Genomic DNA, 17847 nt, shown 5'->3' on the forward strand with positions numbered 1-17847 from the left:
GTTGGAAGGAGACCAGGGTCCCTAACTGCTTACCACATAGACTTTGATTCAGTGTGTTATTTGTGGCCTGTGGCTTCAGTTCTGGGAGCCATTCCTTGTGTCTTTAGTTCTGAGCTCTATCTACTGGGATTCTATTGCCTGCTTCTCTTTGGTACCTGGTAGGTTTTCACTTCTTCATATCTGTTGTGTCAGTTAGTTTCCTTCCTCCTACTTCCTTGTTGCAAAAATTTGTGGAACTCTTTCTTCATTTCCTATGATTTCTTCTTCCATCTCTTGGACCTTATACTTTATATCATCTTAGAAGATCAATCTGGAAGTCCATACCTAATATCTTTGTTTTTCTTGAGCTTTTATATTTGGTTATCACTATGTGTATTTCAGAAGTAAGCTTGTATTCATACATATCCTTATTGAGATCAAACCTATATCCTAGTTTTTCCAGTATGTATATATCCCACCTTTCAGATTCTAGACATTGTTTTAGATGCTGGAAATATAATGGTGAGAAGGTCAGATACGACTCTTGTTTTCATGGAGAGCAGATATGAACAAGTAGTTAGAATATTGCCACAGAGTGTGTAGCAAAAGGGAGTCTGACCACAGATAATATTCCACAGAATCATTATATATAACAAGAGATATGCTCAAGCAGTGACCAGTTTATTGTAGCAGTATTTCACCAAAAATCCCTATTTGAATCATTCTTCAATTTAATCTATGGGAATAGTCACAAATGGTGATTTTTGTTACTTGGAGTGGTACCGGGAAGACTAGCTCATGGGTTTGATCAGTAAGAACTATTTATTTTGTATGGATAAACTCTTTTTCCTGGCTACTACTTCTTTGTCTGATTGTCATTGAAATGTGTGACCTTGATTATAAGGGTGACCTTGATTTCAAAGGATGATTTCATTCTGTTAGAATGAATGTCTCATGAATGTGTCACAGTTTTTCAACATAGGACATGTCCACCCTGTTAGCTTTCCTTGACCATGTACTGAAATGTTACTTCTTTTTCTTACTATGTGTATTAGCTTCCAAAGGCTGCTGTAACAAAATGCCACAAACTGGGTAGCTTATAACAACACAAATTTATTGTCTCATATTTCTGGAGGCTAGAAGTCTGATATCAGTTTGTTGACAGGGGCCATTCTCTTTCTGAAGGCTGTAGGGGAGGATATGCTCCATCCCTTTCTCTTAGCTTCTGTGTTGCCAATAGTCCTTAGGGTTCCTTGGCTTGTAGACATACCATTCCAATCTCTGCTTTCATCATCACATGCCATTCTCCCTGTTGGTCTGTGTCTTCACATGGCATTTTCATCTCTGTGTGTATCTGTCCCTGTGTCTCCTCTTTTTATAACTCCAGTCATATTGGATCAAGGGCCCACCCTATTCCAGTATGACCTCATTTTAACTTACATCTTAACTACATCTGCAAAGACTCCATTTCCAAATAAGGTTGCATTCATAGGTACTTGGGGTTAGGAGTTTAGTGTATCTTTTTGGGGGATACAATTCACCCCACAACATTGCTATTTCTTGTGGTAAGAAACAAAAACTATGTTATTTGTTCAGTTCATAGTGAATATTATTGGTAGAAATTATCAACAATGAAAATGAAAACTGTACACAGTAATCTGCTACTAATCAAACACTGCCTGAGATTCTTATAGGTAACATTGACAGTCACAAAAATTAATCTAGGGGAAAAATAAATCTTAACCTCTACTGGTGTTCTTATGAAGGGAAATTGAAGGTCTTAGAGCATCACGTGGAAGAATGAGTCAGTCATAATCTTTTGAGTGTGGCTCACTCTCCTTTCAGTTTCCTTTCCTAGGAAAGAACTTTAAAAAAATGCAGTTAAAAAATACCTTAAATCAGAGACTTCTCATGTTCATCTAGTGAATATTATTGAATTAAGGAGGGGCAGGAGACCAGGAGTTGGCATGTGGCTGTTTAGAAATGGGACTCCTAAGAAGCTTTAGATAATTTGCTCTCTCTTTTATTCCCATTTTTCATATAGTTAGAAGGGGAAGATAAAAGACTGATTCATGAAGAATCTGCTCACTAAAGAAGTGTTTATCAAGCCACTGGTTGACTTCAGAAAGGGATTAAGCAGAGAATGGAGAGGAAGGTTGATTCCAGGTGAGTGATGGGACATGACAAAAAGGATAACTGAAATTGTGGCCCATGTAGTAGCCTGTAAACATTTTGTGTATGAAAATAATAAATAATCAAAAAGTAGTTTTTTCCTAAATCATATGTGGTGACATAGGAACTTCGGGTAAGGGTTTTTTGTTGTTGACATTTTGGGTTTCTCATCTAGAGTGTTGAGCACAATGCACATTTTATACTTTGAGTCTGTGAAAATAACCATCATTGCGGTTTTGATTCTGAGCAGGAGTGAGGATGATTTTCCTGAGGTTAGAAGATACAACATCAAGACTGGCAGGCTAGTTTATCTTTCCCTTACTTTTGATCATGGTTGCTTTCAGCCTTCATTAAGGTTCTTTTGCTTCCAAATACAGGATCCAGCTCTGGCTAGTCTAGGCAAAAGGGAGGAATTTACAAGAAAAAAACTATGGTTTACTAAGAAACCTTAGATTCACAGGGGTGCATATGACTTGCAGTTGTCCAGTAATGAGTATCCCATGGCCCTAGACACAATGAGTGTTTCACAGATGGCCATGTAACTGCCGAGGGCTAATCAGAGGTTTTTCTCTAAAGCTGAGACAGCCATTTAGAGAGAGAGGCCCACCTCCTGCTGAGGTGACTGCAGCAGCAGTAGCAGTTCCCACCATGCAGAAGCGGCAGGAGCCTGTGCTGCAGCAGGTAAGCAGGTCAGGACACTGACAGAGGCAGAAGACCTGACAATGTTGAAACACCCGTTCTGATCCCTGAGGCTCTAGTTCACAATTCTTCCAAAGTAGGTAAGCTGGGGAATTACCTCTTTGTGCTGGATGTCTTCAGTTTGACTCTCCAGATCTAATCTCCACTCATAGGCCTGCAGGGCTTCCTGTTAGGTTCAGCCAAAAAGGAGTCCTGGCAGGAGATAGGAGGGAGGTAGGAGGATGAAGCCAGATTATTTATTCCCATGGCTTCTTCTTTACAAAATAGCCAGGTTAGCTGTATCCCTCCGCTAAAGCTCACAGCACCAGGTAAGACAGCGGACTATATGACCCCCCTTCTGGATTCTGGTAATTTTCCCTTCGCCTTATCCCTTTGGGCCTGGAGGTGGTACCAGCTTAGCTTCTGCTAGCTTCACGTTCCTGTACTGTCCCCTGTGGTCCTGCTACCCCCACACTTTTGTAAACAGCACCATTCTCAACTTACCCTAGTTTTGGTATGTCATATTTTCTTTGGGACCATTGGGACATTTTATCAAGGCTAGTGTTGGATTTTGTCAAATGGTTTTTCTGCATCCATTGAAATGATCATATGGTTTTTGTCCCTTCTGTTAGTAGTGTGTATTACATTAATTGATTTTCAGATGTTAATCTAGCCTTGCATTCCAAGGATAAATCCCACTTCTTCAGGTGTTTGTAATATGGTTTTTGTAAGTTGTTTTTGGTTTGCTAATATTTTTGAGGATTTTTATGCTTATAATCCTGAGGGATATTGTTCTGTATTTTGTGTGCATGTTGTATCTTTGCTTTTGGTAACAGGGTGTAATACTGGTCTCAAAAAATGAATTTGGAAATGTTCTTTTCTCCTTTATTTTCTGTAAGAGTTTATTTTATAGAGTTATTTATTTTTTAAACATTTTGTAGAATTTGTCAGTGAAACCATCTGGACCTGGTTTTTCTTTGTAGGAAAAATTTTGATTTCTAATTCAGTTCCCTTACTTGTTATAGATCTATTCAGAGTTTCTGTTTTTTCTCAAGTCAAATTTGGTAATTTGTGTTTTTCTGGGAACGTGTTCATTTCATCCAAGTAACCTAATTTGTCAGCATAAAATTTATAGTGTTCCTTTATAATTCTTTGCATTTATGAAAGGTCAGTGGTCATGTCTTCTCTTTCATTCCTACTTTTGGTGACTTAGGCCATCTCTTTTTTTTTTCTTGGTTGATCTAGATAAAGGTTGTCAGTTTTGTTCAAGGACACTTACGGATACATTCTTTTTGTTTTGGGCTAATTTGAATTGGGTTCCTATGCTTGCAACTGAGGATGCTAACATATGGAAGTTTTTTTATAGACTCTATTGGGCCTTGGGCAAGGTGGAGGCTAGGGTAGCTGGAGGGACACCTATGCAGCGGGTATATGGACCCTTCCCCCTAAGCAGTGCCATCTTTGTGCTTCTGTTTCCAGCTATGGTTCAGTTTGTGTCTTAGCTCAAAATTCAGTCCTGGGAAAGTGAATCTAGTTGGTCCAGCCTCATCAAGGTGCTCCTCCTGCTGTAATCACCTGGAAGTTGGCGGAGGGTCATGGAGTTCCAGCACAGCTGCTGAGGTCCTGCCCCTGCTTAACCCGCAGAAGCGGCATCCTTGAATGCTGAATCAGTACCCTGCCAGTGTTTACCACAAGATCCCTAGAGTACTTTTCAGGCCTGTGTTAATTCATCTTCTGAAGCAAATTAACCATGGCCTTAAAATGAAGCTCTGTGGTCTCTGACTTTGGCATAATTTCTCCAAATACCCTCCAACTTTAGGTTGGGGAGCTTGAGAAGGGAATATATTTGCTTTTAAAAAATTAAGCTGTTAAATATAATATAGATACAGGAAGTTGCATGACATGGACTGTTTGTGGTTTTTTTTTTAACATGGACTGTTTTTAATATATCATTTGAAATAAACATATAACCAAGACCCAGGCAAAGAAATAGTATATTATCAATACTTACAAGTTCCTTTTATGTATCCTTTCCCAGTCACACCCACTCCTCCTTTCTTAGAGTTAACCATGATCCTACCTTTGATAGTAACCACCTTCTGAAATTTCTTTATATTTTTACCTTAAGTATGCATTCTTAATATAGTTTAGTTTTACCTCTTTGCCTTTATATAAATGTAATCATATTGTATGTGTTCTTTTGTGTCTTGATTGTTTCTCTCAAGATTTTCAGATTCCTCCATGTTCCTGTCTGTTGTGGTTTGCTCATTTTTCTTGTTCTGTAATACTACCTTGTAAGAATGTCCCACAATTAATCCATTCTGCAGATAGGCATATGGGCTGTTTTCAGTTTCTGAATGCAAAATGTGTAGTGTGGCACACTGTGGTTCTCAAATTTGGGCCTGCATCAAAATGCCCTAGAGAACTCGGTAGTAAACACAGATTGCTGGGCTCTACCCTCAGAACTTCTGATTTCACTAGATCTGGGAGAAGGCCTAAGAATTCCTACTTCCGGTAAATTCCTTGGTGGTGCTGATGCTGTTAGTTCAGGGATCACACTTTGATCACTATTTTGGGTATGTACTTGGGAATAGATTTTTGGGTCAAAAGGTACGAGAATCCTCAGTTTTGCCAGGTAACAGTTTTCTCAATTGGTTGTGCCCATTTATATTTTCCTGGCAGTGTATGGGTCTGCTTGTGGCCTCACATCCCATCAATACTGTGCTACTCTGGTAGGTGTATAGTGGTAGCTCTTCGTGCTTTTATTTGAGTTTCCTAATTCCTGTTGTACTATTTAATATGTTTTTTGGGCGTCTGGATTTCCTCTTTTCTTGAAGTACATTTTGAAGTCTTATTCCCATTTTTCTATTGAGTTGTATATTCAGTCTTTTCTCCATTTGATATATAGAAGTTTTTATATTTCTAATTATGAATTCTTTGGTGTCTACATGTTACAAAATATCTTCTCTTTAATTGCGGCTCACTTTTTTCACTCTGGTATCTTTTGATGAATTATGGTGCTTTAAATTTTAATTTAGTAAGAATTATCAGTGTTTTCCTTCATAATTAATATCTTTTCTGTCATGTTTTAAAGAATCTTTTTGTTCCCTTAGGTCATGAAGGTATTCCATATTATCTTCATTACTTTATTATTTTGCTATTCACATTTATTCTCTAGACTATCTGAAACTGATTTTTGTGTATCATGTGAGTTTTATTTTTTTCCATGTGGCTATCCAGTAGTGCCAGCATGGTTTATTGAAAAGATTACTCTTCAGTACCACCTTTATCATTAAGGGTCCATTTGAGTCCAAGTCTGTTTCTGGGCATTCTATTTTATTCAGTTTGCCCCTGCTACAAAATCATGATGTCTTGATTATATAGATTTACAGTAAAGCTGAGGTCTGAGTAAAGTCCCTCACCTAGTACTTTTTTTTAACTAAGGTATCATTGATGTACAATCTTATGAAGGCTTCACATGAGCAACATTGTGGTTTCAACATTCACCCATATTATCAAGTCCTACCCCAACCCCACTGCAGTCACTGTCCATCAGCAGAGTAAGATGCTACGGAGTCACTACTTGTCTTCTCTGTGCTGTACTGCCTTCCCTGTGACCCCCCTACATTATGTGTGCTAATCATAATGCCCCTTAATCCCCTTCTCCCTCCTTCCCCACCCACCCTCCCAGCCCCTTCCCTTTGGTAACTGCTAGTCCCTTCTTGGAGTCTTCTCACCTAGTACAGTATATTAATTGACCATATATGTGTGGATTTATATCTGGACTCTTTTTCTATGTTAACTAATATTTTGTTTAGATTTTTGCATATGTATTCATTAGCAGGATACATAATTTTCCTTTTAAAAAATGTCCTTGTTAGCTTTTGTATTAAGGTTATGACTGGTCTCATAAAACAACCTGGGTTTATGTAGATTTGGGATGGGTAGTATTCCCTTTTCTTTTGTTCTTTTTTTTAATTTTCTGGAAGAATTTATGTGAGATTGGCATGAACTTTTCCTTAAATTTTGGTGGAATTTGACAGCAAGACCATCTAGGTGTGGTTTTCTTTGTGGGTTTTATTTTAGTTTTGTTAATGGTTATTGGACTATTCACATTCTACATTTCTTCTTGTGTCAGTTTTGCTAAGGTTTGTTTTTCTAGCTGTTTATCCATTTTAACTTCTACCTTCAAATTTATTTCTATAAATAAATCCTTCTTGGGCTCTATAATGATGTGTTTCCCTTTTCCCCACTAATATTGGTCTATTTGGCTTTTTTCCTCTTCTTAATCCATTTCATTGACTATTTTGAAATTTTATTACTGTTTTTAAAAAACTAACTTTTCTCTTTGATCTATTCTGCATTGTGTACATTCCTATAACACCCTGCATTTACCTCTTTCATAGTCTTTTACAATTGGTATTTTCACTGTTAGTCATCTCAATAGACTAAAAGTTCTTCAGAAACAATCTTCTGTCACAAGCAATTGGTGCCCAATAAACTTTCATTGAATGAATAAAAAGTATACATGTCTCTTTACTATCTGTGGATCTGTTGTTTTGTTTCCTTAATTATGGAGTCTAGCCTCTTTGTGTGCTAGACATCATATATTAAGAACTATGTACAGGAATGTATTTAGGTTTATGATGAAGGTGCCTTCCTTCAGAAAGGATTTCTATCTCCCTCTTTTAGTCTCCTTGATATATTACTAGTCTGGAATCACCTTAAAACAATTTTAAGGCTTGCATTTCCCTGACCCTGGTAGAACCCAAGAACCCAGACTGTAAATTCCAACCAGGCTGCAGTACTTCCAGTTCATCCACACTATCAATTTTGTGAATGGTCCGAGTCTTTTGGAGATGGACTTGTGTTTACTAAACTGATGTACAAACCAGCATGCCAGTTACTTCCTATTTTATTAAATGAGTTTTAATCATTTCAGTGCATAAAGTGCTAGTTTATTAGTTTATAATCAGAAGTATGATTACCAGGGAACCAGCAACGTGTGCCACCTTTCTTCTCCCTGTAAGACAACTGGCCACAGGAAGCTCAAAGGGTTTCTTGGGAGTTTGAAATTGTACTTTGGGATTGTAGTTGATACATCATCTCCATGATGACAGCTAGACTAACATATCAAAATGCAAATCTGATCATGTGCCTCCAGTCTAAGCTCCTTAGCACTGCATTCAAGGCCTCGCCACAGCCCATTTCCTAGCCTCATTCTTACTGTTCCATGCCTCCTACTCTGTTTGCAGATATCTGTTCTGTTAGTTTGGATTAGGTTCAGGAAATCCAATGTAACAGATGTTAAACAAGATAGAAGTTATTTCCCTTTACCTACAGGAAATCTGGAGGTAAGTGGCCCAGAGCTGTTAGGATGGTTCTATCCAGAAAGGTCCTCATGGACCCCTGGACCTTCTTCCTTTCCACTCATATCTATAGAGAGAACCTACATCTCTAATATGTGGTTCTCATCCTCCCAGTTCAAATTCACAGCCATTCCAGGCAGTACAGTGGAGGAAATAAGGAGAAGTGTGCATTGGCTAGCTCTTAAGGCAGATGACAGGAAGCTGCCACCTGACAATCCTACCTACATCCTTTTAATCAGAACTTAATTTCAGAAGTTAATAGCAGGGGAGCCTGAGAAATGCCATCTTTATTCTGGGCAGCCATGCCCAGCCAAACATTCTCCTATGTGGAAGAAGGAGAGCATAGATATTGGATGTATGTTAGTGTTCGTACTTGCTGTCAGCTGTCAACATCTTGTTTTCTCATTGTTAGATAACATAGAATATGTAATCTGTCTTTGAATCCCCAGGCCGAGCTTTGGTGCTGGGCATATAGTAGGTCTTGCTACTGAATGGATAGACAAGCACGCTCTGGGATACACCTGCCATGTAAGTGGCTGAATGAGTTGGTCAGGGCATGCCTTCTCCCTCAGCACTTTCAGATGAACACTTCTGAATTTGCTTTCTCCTTACTTCTGTTTTTCTATATTTCTTGGCTAGTTATACTCTTTCTGTTGACTTTTTTTCAGAAATGGTAATTATATCCCTATATTTTTAATTAAGCCTAGGCTCTTCCCTGTTGTTCATGATTTTTGGCTTATTGATCCTAGTTTTAAAGTGCCTTTTGTTTCATCTGTTTTCATATTTCTTTATTCTTTTCCATCCTTCTTCCTTTCCTCCCTTTTATAATCCAACAAATATTTTATGAGTACTTAACTGTGTGCCTGGCAGTGTATACATTAGCAAGTAAAAATGGTGCCTGTCATCATGAGGCTTACAGATAGGTTAAAGGAAACACACTCATATGTAAATAGACAAATATATAGTTTTAGTTTGCCATCTGTCTCTTCCTTTAGGGATTCAATTTGTTAGAATAACTTAGCTTTCTGGGGCTACCTGACTTATACCAATGTTGATATCTTTATGGCTTTTAAACTTCCAGAGCCATAACTAGTTCATCTGCTGCCTGAATTGCTAGCTGGTAAGGAGGAGCCCGGAGGGACTGTCAAAGCAGAGCGGTAGGGACAGGGATGACTTTGCGCTTGGGCTTCCCAGGCTATTGAGGGCTGTCTACCTGTTTGATTACGTAGCAGAGCTTCAAAAAGGGACTCTTCCAGCAAGCCTTCCACCAGTTTGCTGTTTCATGGGCTGCTCACCTTCTAGGGCCTCTTCTCTTTTTCTTTTAATGTGAGTGGATTGAAAGCTTTATTTAAAAATTTTTTGTTAATTTTTTTTTTGAAATAATTTCAAACTTAAAGGAAAATTGCAAGAATAGGGCAAAGAGCTATATACTTGTCTTACCTCAGATATTCTTACATTTTGTTACTTACTAACATTTGTGTGTCTGACTCTGTGTCTGTGTGTCTCAGCATTTTCAAGTCATTTGTCGATTGTACAGAGGAGCAAAATACAGTAGTCCCCAGGGCACATGTTGCCAGCTGAGGTTCAAACAAGGCAGTGTGCTCTGCCTTCTTACTTCATCTCGCATACTGTAAGCAAGTGTCCTTTTTGCAGTCTTTACAGTGCCATGTTTTAAAAGTTTTGTGCTATTTAAAATGGCCCCCTAAGTGTAGTGCAGAACCCTGACTAGGGTTTCTAAGCACAAGAAGGCTGCGATGTGCCTTCCAGAGAAAATGTGTGTTAGACGACCTTTGTTCAGGCATGAGTTACAGTGCTGTTGGCTTTGAGTTCAGTGCTAATGAATCACTATATGTATTAAGTAAGATGTCTTTAAACAGAATTACACATAAAAACAAGGTTATATATTGACTAGTGGATGAAAGTGTTTTTGAAGGCTCACAGGAACCTAACCATGTATTTCCCCTAGGGGTAATGGTTTAATATATTCAGTAATTCAGTGTTTATGGTGACTTTATAGAACATAACTACCGCAAATAATGAGAATCAACTCTCTCTTACCGTATTTTTTCCCTGAACCCTTTGAGAGTAAGTCAAGGCCAGTCATACCAGAAATGTTATTTATAATAGCAAAAGAAAACAACGAAATATAAGAAAAACTTACCTTTTTGTTCCTTTCCTTTCTGGTTCCAGATCACACATTGCATTTTTTAAGTCTTCTTTAATTTGGAACTCTTTTTCAGTCTTTCCTTATCTTTCATGACCTAAACATTTTTAAAGAGTTCAGAAGACTTGCCTTTTACGAATATTTCCCAACTTTGGTTTGTTCAATGTTTCTGCATGATTAGGTTACGCGTTTTTGGCAGGAATACCACAGAACAGATGCTGTGTTCTTCTCAGAGTATCAGGGAACATGTGTTAATTTGGTTCCATGCCATTTATGTTAACTTTTATCACTTGGTTAAGGTGATGTCTGCCAGGTTTCTCCACTATAAAGTAATGAATAAGTATTTTGTGGGGAGATATTTTTTCAAATTTCTTCTTCTGATGAAGAAAAAATTAATTATCTTCTTCATCAGACTAGCCCCTACTTGTTTTTGCATCTACTGATGATGCTTGTCTATTTAGTACTGACTGCTATGATGGTTCCTAAATGATGATTTTCTAATTTTCTCATTCACTAAGTTTACTAGCTGGATCTCTATTGCAAAGTAGAGCTTTCCATTTTCCTCCACGAATTTATTATTACTTTTATCAGTATGGATTCCTATTTTGTTCATTGGGTTTTAATCTGTTCCTGCTCAGATTGTCCCATATTTGGCCCTTTCAAGCTGGCTTCTATGTCCTTTTGACATGCTTCCATCATTCCTTGAACACTTCTTTATTTTCTGACCCACTAAGATGTTCCAGGCTCATCTCGTATTTTCCTCATCCAGACCTGAAAAGTAGCCATATCCCTAAGGAGCCCTGGTTCCCCTGGGCAGGGGATGGTATTATAGAAACAGTATTTGAGCTCTGGGTATGCTCTTTGCTAATGAGATGTCATTGCTTCTAGCTATTTCCTGCAGGCAGTACTCTGACATACTTTTAAAAAAAAATCATGTGTTCATATAAATAAGATACTCTCGTAATGTTTTTTAAATGGTATAAAAAATCAGAAATGTATTTAGTAAGACTATATGGTTTTGTATTGATAAAGACATTATTGGAAAATCATTCTTAATTGCTTTTACATAAAGGTACATGTTTCCAACCTGTAAATGACTTCCCTTAAAATGACATTAAAAAAGAATGTATTAAGATGAATTGACTCCAAGACCCTTGAGCTCTGTAGTTCCTGCCCAGAGCTGAGCCAGCAGGACCCTCCTCCAGTGGCCAGCAGTTATTACTTCCAGAGATTGGGCTGCTGACTGTCCGTGAAGCACAGTTATCATCAGTCTGTCTCAATGAGCTTTTCTACTTAATTCTGCTTGTATGTTAGAAGGTATCTATATCACATTGCAGAAATAATTTGATTCTCTCCTTTCCCCCTTACTCCTCAAACTTGAGGTCTTTTAGGGAATGTGCAGTTAAGAAACCTTATTCTCCAAAATTACCATCCAACAAAAAGTCCTCTGCCTTCTCTGGAACATGGAGGGAGAAACCTAGTGCCAGGCGTCCAGGGCACCATCATGCCTCCCATGCTTGGACCCGAGGGGGCAGGTTAAGAGAATTGCGCATCAGGTGAGCTCGCCAGTGGTCACCTGCCTGCAGTGACTTTTCTGTTGTTCTCCCCTCTCGGTTAAAATGTCAGGCTGATTCCTACTCTCCTGCCTCGGTTATTGGAGACCTTGATGCCTGCTCTTCATGGCAGAATGTTCAGAAGAAAAGGATATTTAGGAATCTGCAGACATAAAATCTATCATTGAGTATTTTAATCCACATTCTTTATGGCCATACAATGTGTAAGCTATAAAAAGTCTTACAGAAAAAGTCTAAACATGGTCCAAGAAAAATGATCATTTTCTCTTATGCTTGATGAGGTGTATCAAAAGTATATCCATATATTCATTGAACAAAAATTTATCAGGTGCCTACTTGGCCCAGTGTTGTGCCATAGGCTGAGCATGCAAGGTGACTAAGACATTCCAGTGGTCCTTGAGCTCATGAAAGCTTAAAATCAGGTAGGTTGGGCAGACTGACACACCAGTGAAGTGTGGTAAGTCCTGTGAGAGAAGAGGATGCAGAACGACAGGTCCACGTGGCAGGAACATGCTAGTGCAGCCAGCAGTGACTTCCTGGAGAAAGTGGGGTTTAAGCTGAGCCTGAAGGGTAATGTGAGAGTAAGCCAGACAAAGGGCAGGAGGAAGAAGAGTGGTCCGAACCGAACCTGGAGATTAACTGACCAGGACAAGCCAACTCCGTGTGTGTGTACCAGGTACCGTACTATGTACTGGGCTCCTAGAAGATGTGGTCCCTGCTGTCAGGGGCTTCCATACAGAGAGAGCAATAGGCACTGTGTGACCGATTACATGACTGGGTGTCATAAAATTACACTAGGGCTTGGAGCAGAGTGCTGAGAGTACAAAGCTACTCACAGTTCGGTGGGGAAAATCCAGGCAGGTTTCATGTAGGAGCAAGTATTAAGGATGACCTTGATGGAAAAATGGGCATTTGCCAGGCGTTTTAGGCAGGAAGAGTAATATGAACAAAAGCATCATCACGTACTTCCTTTTCTTCAGCTCTGAAGTCTTCATCATCAGATACTTTACATTGAAATTGTCTTTTAAAAATTATCTGCTTGATTTTAGCTTTATAAATCTGTCCCATCCTATTCTCCGATGCAAGATTAGCTCTGATTCACCTTTTGACTCATACTAGCATTTCTCCCTTGGACCTTAAAGTTTTCCTCTCCTTTCCAGAAAATTGATGATATAAGCCAAGTGGAGTTTTAAAATGTATATATCATTTCTTTCCTTCTTTCAGATGCGTGGCCAGAAAGTTCTTGTATTTGTGGATTCGAATGACTTTTGGAAGAGTATTTCCCTCTAAAGCCAGGTAGTATTAGCTCAGAACACCAAACTTCTGCTGAGTTTACTCTAGGTGTTTGTTTTGTCTTAAGCCCACATGTAACCTTTATTATAGCATGTGTTGCATTCCTCCCCTGCTCCTCCCCCAGCCTCCAGTAGGCAGATAATATAATGGTAAATATTAGTTTGACTGAATGAGTAAATGAAGAAGTCAAATCAACTAGGTGAGCTAAGACCCTCAGGGAAGAAACGTACTTGCCTAGAAGTACATGAGCTCTTTTGGGGCACTGGTGTCTGACAAAATGATTTGATCTAGGGCAGAACCTGGGGTGAAAGTTGGCATTAGCAGGGGGAAACTGTTTTGGTCCAAAGAAAGCCCCTCTGCCATAGCTTTACTTTGTGTAGGCTGCCACCCACTGCTGTCAGTTTTGATGAGTTTTAGCTGCAGCGCCCAGAGTGGACTGCAAGGGTGAGCTGTAGGGTTCAGGGACGCTGCGGGAGGCAGTGGGGATGAAAAGAAGGGGCCAGAATAGGCTGTTGCAGAGGGAGAGTTGGCAGCCCTTGAGAATGTCAGCATTTTTAAAAAACTGAAGTGTTATGGGTTCTCACCCCCTTTGTTCTCCCCTTACTTCAACCTTTCCTGTTTAATTTTCTGACAGTTTGGCTTTCCTAATCTGGGACGTCACCCAAGGTCTCTTGATTCAAGGTCTCTCCAACAAATTTGGCCTGTGTGTGCACTCTGAAATCTGTTCTTTATATACCTTGAGGTCAGCCCTGCTTTCCCATCTCCTTTGTGTGTCTTTACCAGCAAAGCACCCAGTGTGGCAACAGCTTGTCTGAGCTGCAAGTATCAGGCATAGCTCATCGATTCTCCTTCTCCGAGACCTTGATCCTGTCCTTCACGGCCTTGGGAGCTCCTCAGTGGCCTCAGATTTTTTTTTGTCCTGCTTGTGTTGTTCTCAGTGCACAAACTGATCTGAATTACCTAGCTTGCCATTGTCAGAAGTCTTTTTTGTTTTTGCTCTTTTTCTCAGATGAGTATTTCATTTCCCCTTTAGTAAAGTTATACTCTTGTATAGTCTTCTGTTGACTGCCCTGAAGAATATATATCTTTAACTTACTAGAACCTAGTGTTTACTGGTCCTTTTGTCTTCTTCCCAAACAAGGCAAGGTCCTTGGAATACCCTGCCTGTGTCCCTCCCACTTTACGTCCTTATTGTAATTTATTTTATTATTTTATTTTTTTATTAAGGTATCATTGATATACACTCATGAAAGTTTCACAAGAAAAACAGTGTGGTTATTACATTCACCCTTTGTAATGTATTTTAATTCAGACTATATTTTTTAATCTATAAAACATTCTTGTTTTATACAGCCAATATTCACTTAGATTTATTCACATATTCACCCTTTCTGTTGCTCTTTTCTTCCTGCATCTCTAGGATTCCATCTTTGATTATTTTCCTTCTATCATAAGAACATTCCTGAGTCTTTCCTTTAGAGTGACCCGCTTGTGATGAATTCTCTCAGATTTTGTCTAAAAATGTTTTTATTTCCCTTTCATTTTTGAAGGATATATCACTGGGTATAGAAGTTTGGGTTACCAGTCTTTTTTCCCAGCATTTTGAAGATAACCCCATTGTTTTATGGCCCCATTGTAAGCTGCTAGTCTAATTATTGTTCTAAAGATTCATTGTTTGTCTTATTTTTCAGAGTTGTAATATGGTATGACTTAGGCATGGATTTATTTAAGGCTTTTAGCTCACTTTTGAGATAGTAGGTTACAGGGTTTTTTCATTTTGTTTTGTGTTTGGTTTTTTGGTTTGGTGGATACATCTTCTCTGGCATACTTTTTTGTCCAAAGGCATGTTATTCTGCTGCATTTTCCTTTCTTACTCAAAAACTTTATATAGTATTTCATCTCACCCACTTTTCTGTTGCTCATTTTTACATAGAATTAATTGTTCTGAACTTCTGTAGAGTGAGGCGAGGTCAGCCAAACCTTGCTAACTTGCTAGCTCCCTCTTCTGTCTTTTTTGTAGTGTTCAAAAATATGGCAGCTTGGTCTGTGTAATGTCCTAGTTCTGTTCCCCTACAACACTCGGTCTGATCCTCTCTTTGTCTATTGTCCCTCTCCTGCTCAATTTTCCATTTGTTCCACTCCCAGCAGCTTCTCAGTATGATGCCCTGTCTAGAAGGCAGCCTAGCAGGTTGGTTTTGAGACCATACGGGGTGGACTGCTCCAGTGGTTTCAGAGCCCCGGTATTGGAGTGGACAAAACTCCTCTCAGTCTCAACTGCTGCCATCAGATTGGTCCTCTGTCCTTTGCTGTGACCACTTACTGGCTGTTCTGGCGTCCTCCTGTTCTCAGGTTCCTCAGGCGCCACCCTCATTGCTCCTTCCTCCTATTCCAGTGTTAATACCATGCAGGTCTTCTGATTATGGATGTTTGCTCCTTACCTGCTTGGATTTTGAATTTGTGGGGATGCCTTGTCACCTAGTTTTGTTATAATTGATACATGAGGTTTAGTTTTGCTGCATGGTTGTTCTGTGTGTATTATGGGAATTCAGAGATTGAAAAACTATGTTTCCACCTCCACTAACTTCCCCAAATTCTTTTCCTATTTAATTTTATCTATCTTATATTTGACCCATATTTAACTGGAAACCTCTTTCCAAATAATATCTATTTTTAGTCCAAATACTTGGGAAATGCTGATTGTATTAGGTAGAAGTATGTTTGACTCTAAGTAAGATAAAGTCTGACAGTAGTTTCAACAAAGTGGGAATTGCTTTTTCTCATAAGCAGTCTAGCGGTTGTCATCGGCTCAGCTGTTGAGTGATGTAGAAGCTGTCTAGTTCCCCATCCTTAGCATGCCGACCCTTTATCCTCAGGCATGGCACTGCATAGTTGCAAGATGGCTGCTCTAGCTTCACACAGGGTGTGGGGGGAAAGGGTAGTGTCAGTGAGATGTGTTCTTTCATATGCAACAACAGTAATAGTATTATACACAGCAGTAAGAGTAGTATGACTCTGTTTGGGCTCCCGGACGTGATTCCAGTGGGGGTGTACGTGCGTGGGAGGGAGTCTTCCCGCACACAACACCAGGCAATTCTTGAACTCCAGCAGGGTGTCAGAGAATTCAACTCAATTATGATGGTATCTGCCTGGAGACAGCACCAGATTCCTCAGGGTAAGGGCTCTGTCCTGCAAGACTGCCCTCTGCCCCCCACTCCAGACCCTGTCAAAAGCCCCAGGCTGTTACCTGTGCTTCGGACCTACCAGCTACCGATTGAAGGTTCTAACAACATCCCCTTAGGTTCTATTAATTTGCTAGAGGGGCTCACAGAACTCAGGAAAACGCTTACGTTTACCAGTTTAGTAAAGGATATAAGATAATAGCCATATGAATAGATACATGGGGAAAGGTTCCAAATAAAGGAGCTTCTGTCCTTGTGGAGCTTGGGGCCTGGCTCACTGCACGTAGAGGTGTTCTCCTTCCCCAAGCGTAGAAGCTCTGACCGAGAAGCAGGATCCAAGATGGCAGAAGATTCTTCTCAGGGTTTTTTATGAGGGCTTCATTATGTAGTGATGATTGACTAAATTATTGGCCATTGGCTGATTCAACCTCCAGCTTCTGCCCTTGGGTGGGGTCCAAACGTCTCATTAATGTGACAAAACACCATTTCACCTTTAAGACACAGCAGCGTTTTCAGGAACTGTGAATGAAGACTAAATATAGCTGGGAAATATGTATTTGGTCATGAATGACCAAATATGTATTTCTTATGACTCATTATATTGCGGTCAGTCAGAGCTGTCTCTTAATCAGGAAAGTGAAACTCCCCTAGAAGCCCCCAGCTACATTCTACTGCCTCCCTGGCCGGAGCTGCGTCGCTGGCCGTGACTCACTACGGGGGAGGCTGGGAAGGCAGTGGATGCCAGTGAGGAAACAGGCTTGGCAGTGGGTGATGGGTTAGCCAGTGACTATACCTGCCATACCATTTTAAAATATTCACCCTTATACTCTTTTTTAGTTTATTTGCTCTTGAGTGGTAGTAGGGTATAAAGGAAAGAATATTGGAAGGGAATTTAGGAGTCCTGAAGTTTGGCTCTAACCAAGATCCCACCTAATTTTTGATTTGGGGGTAAGTTACAGCTCTGGGCTTCAGTTCTAAAATTACAATATGAAAAAGTGAGAAGATTTTTTTTGTCAGGTAAGCACCTACCACCATTGGAATTAATGATCTTTGTCCCTTTTTTGTCTTTTTTGATACTGATTTTTTTTTCAGTTTTTTCTCACATTTAGGAATTTTAGAGGAGAATGCTGTCATACCAGAAACTGCAGAATAATACCTTTACGTTCTTGGAGAATGTTTTGACTTTTATAAACTGGAGTTATTTTATCATAAATAAACTGAACCCAAATGACCATTGAATTAGTAGGGCAAAACAGTACTGTTTGTGTCTAGATATAAAGCAGTCGTAAATATGATTTAGTCACCTATTTTGCTGAAGAGAAGATCTGCCCAAAGCTTTTTGGCTCATTTGAGTAGTAGATAAATAGTCATGTCTTTTTGTGGTATTTGATTCATCAATATATCTTGTTTATTCTAAGCTAATGGCCTTGTTTCCTTAT

General features: G+C 39.4%; 1 protein-coding gene across 1 annotated transcript in view; it reads left to right on the forward strand.

Annotated features, from left to right (window-relative positions):
- Positions 1-2051: 2051 nt before the first annotated feature.
- Positions 2052-17847, forward strand: part of SFI1 (SFI1 centrin binding protein) — a 65609-nt gene continuing 49813 nt past the window's right edge. Inside the window, 5 exon segments of the mRNA XM_073222223.1 lie at positions 2052-2069; positions 2071-2100; positions 2102-2145; positions 11745-11918; positions 13161-13232. Coding sequence (XP_073078324.1) covers positions 2052-2069; positions 2071-2100; positions 2102-2145; positions 11745-11918; positions 13161-13232 — 338 coding nt within the window.

Source organism: Manis javanica, chromosome 15 (genome assembly GCF_040802235.1).
Source record: "Manis javanica isolate MJ-LG chromosome 15, MJ_LKY, whole genome shotgun sequence".
NCBI lineage: Eukaryota > Metazoa > Chordata > Mammalia > Pholidota > Manidae > Manis > Manis javanica.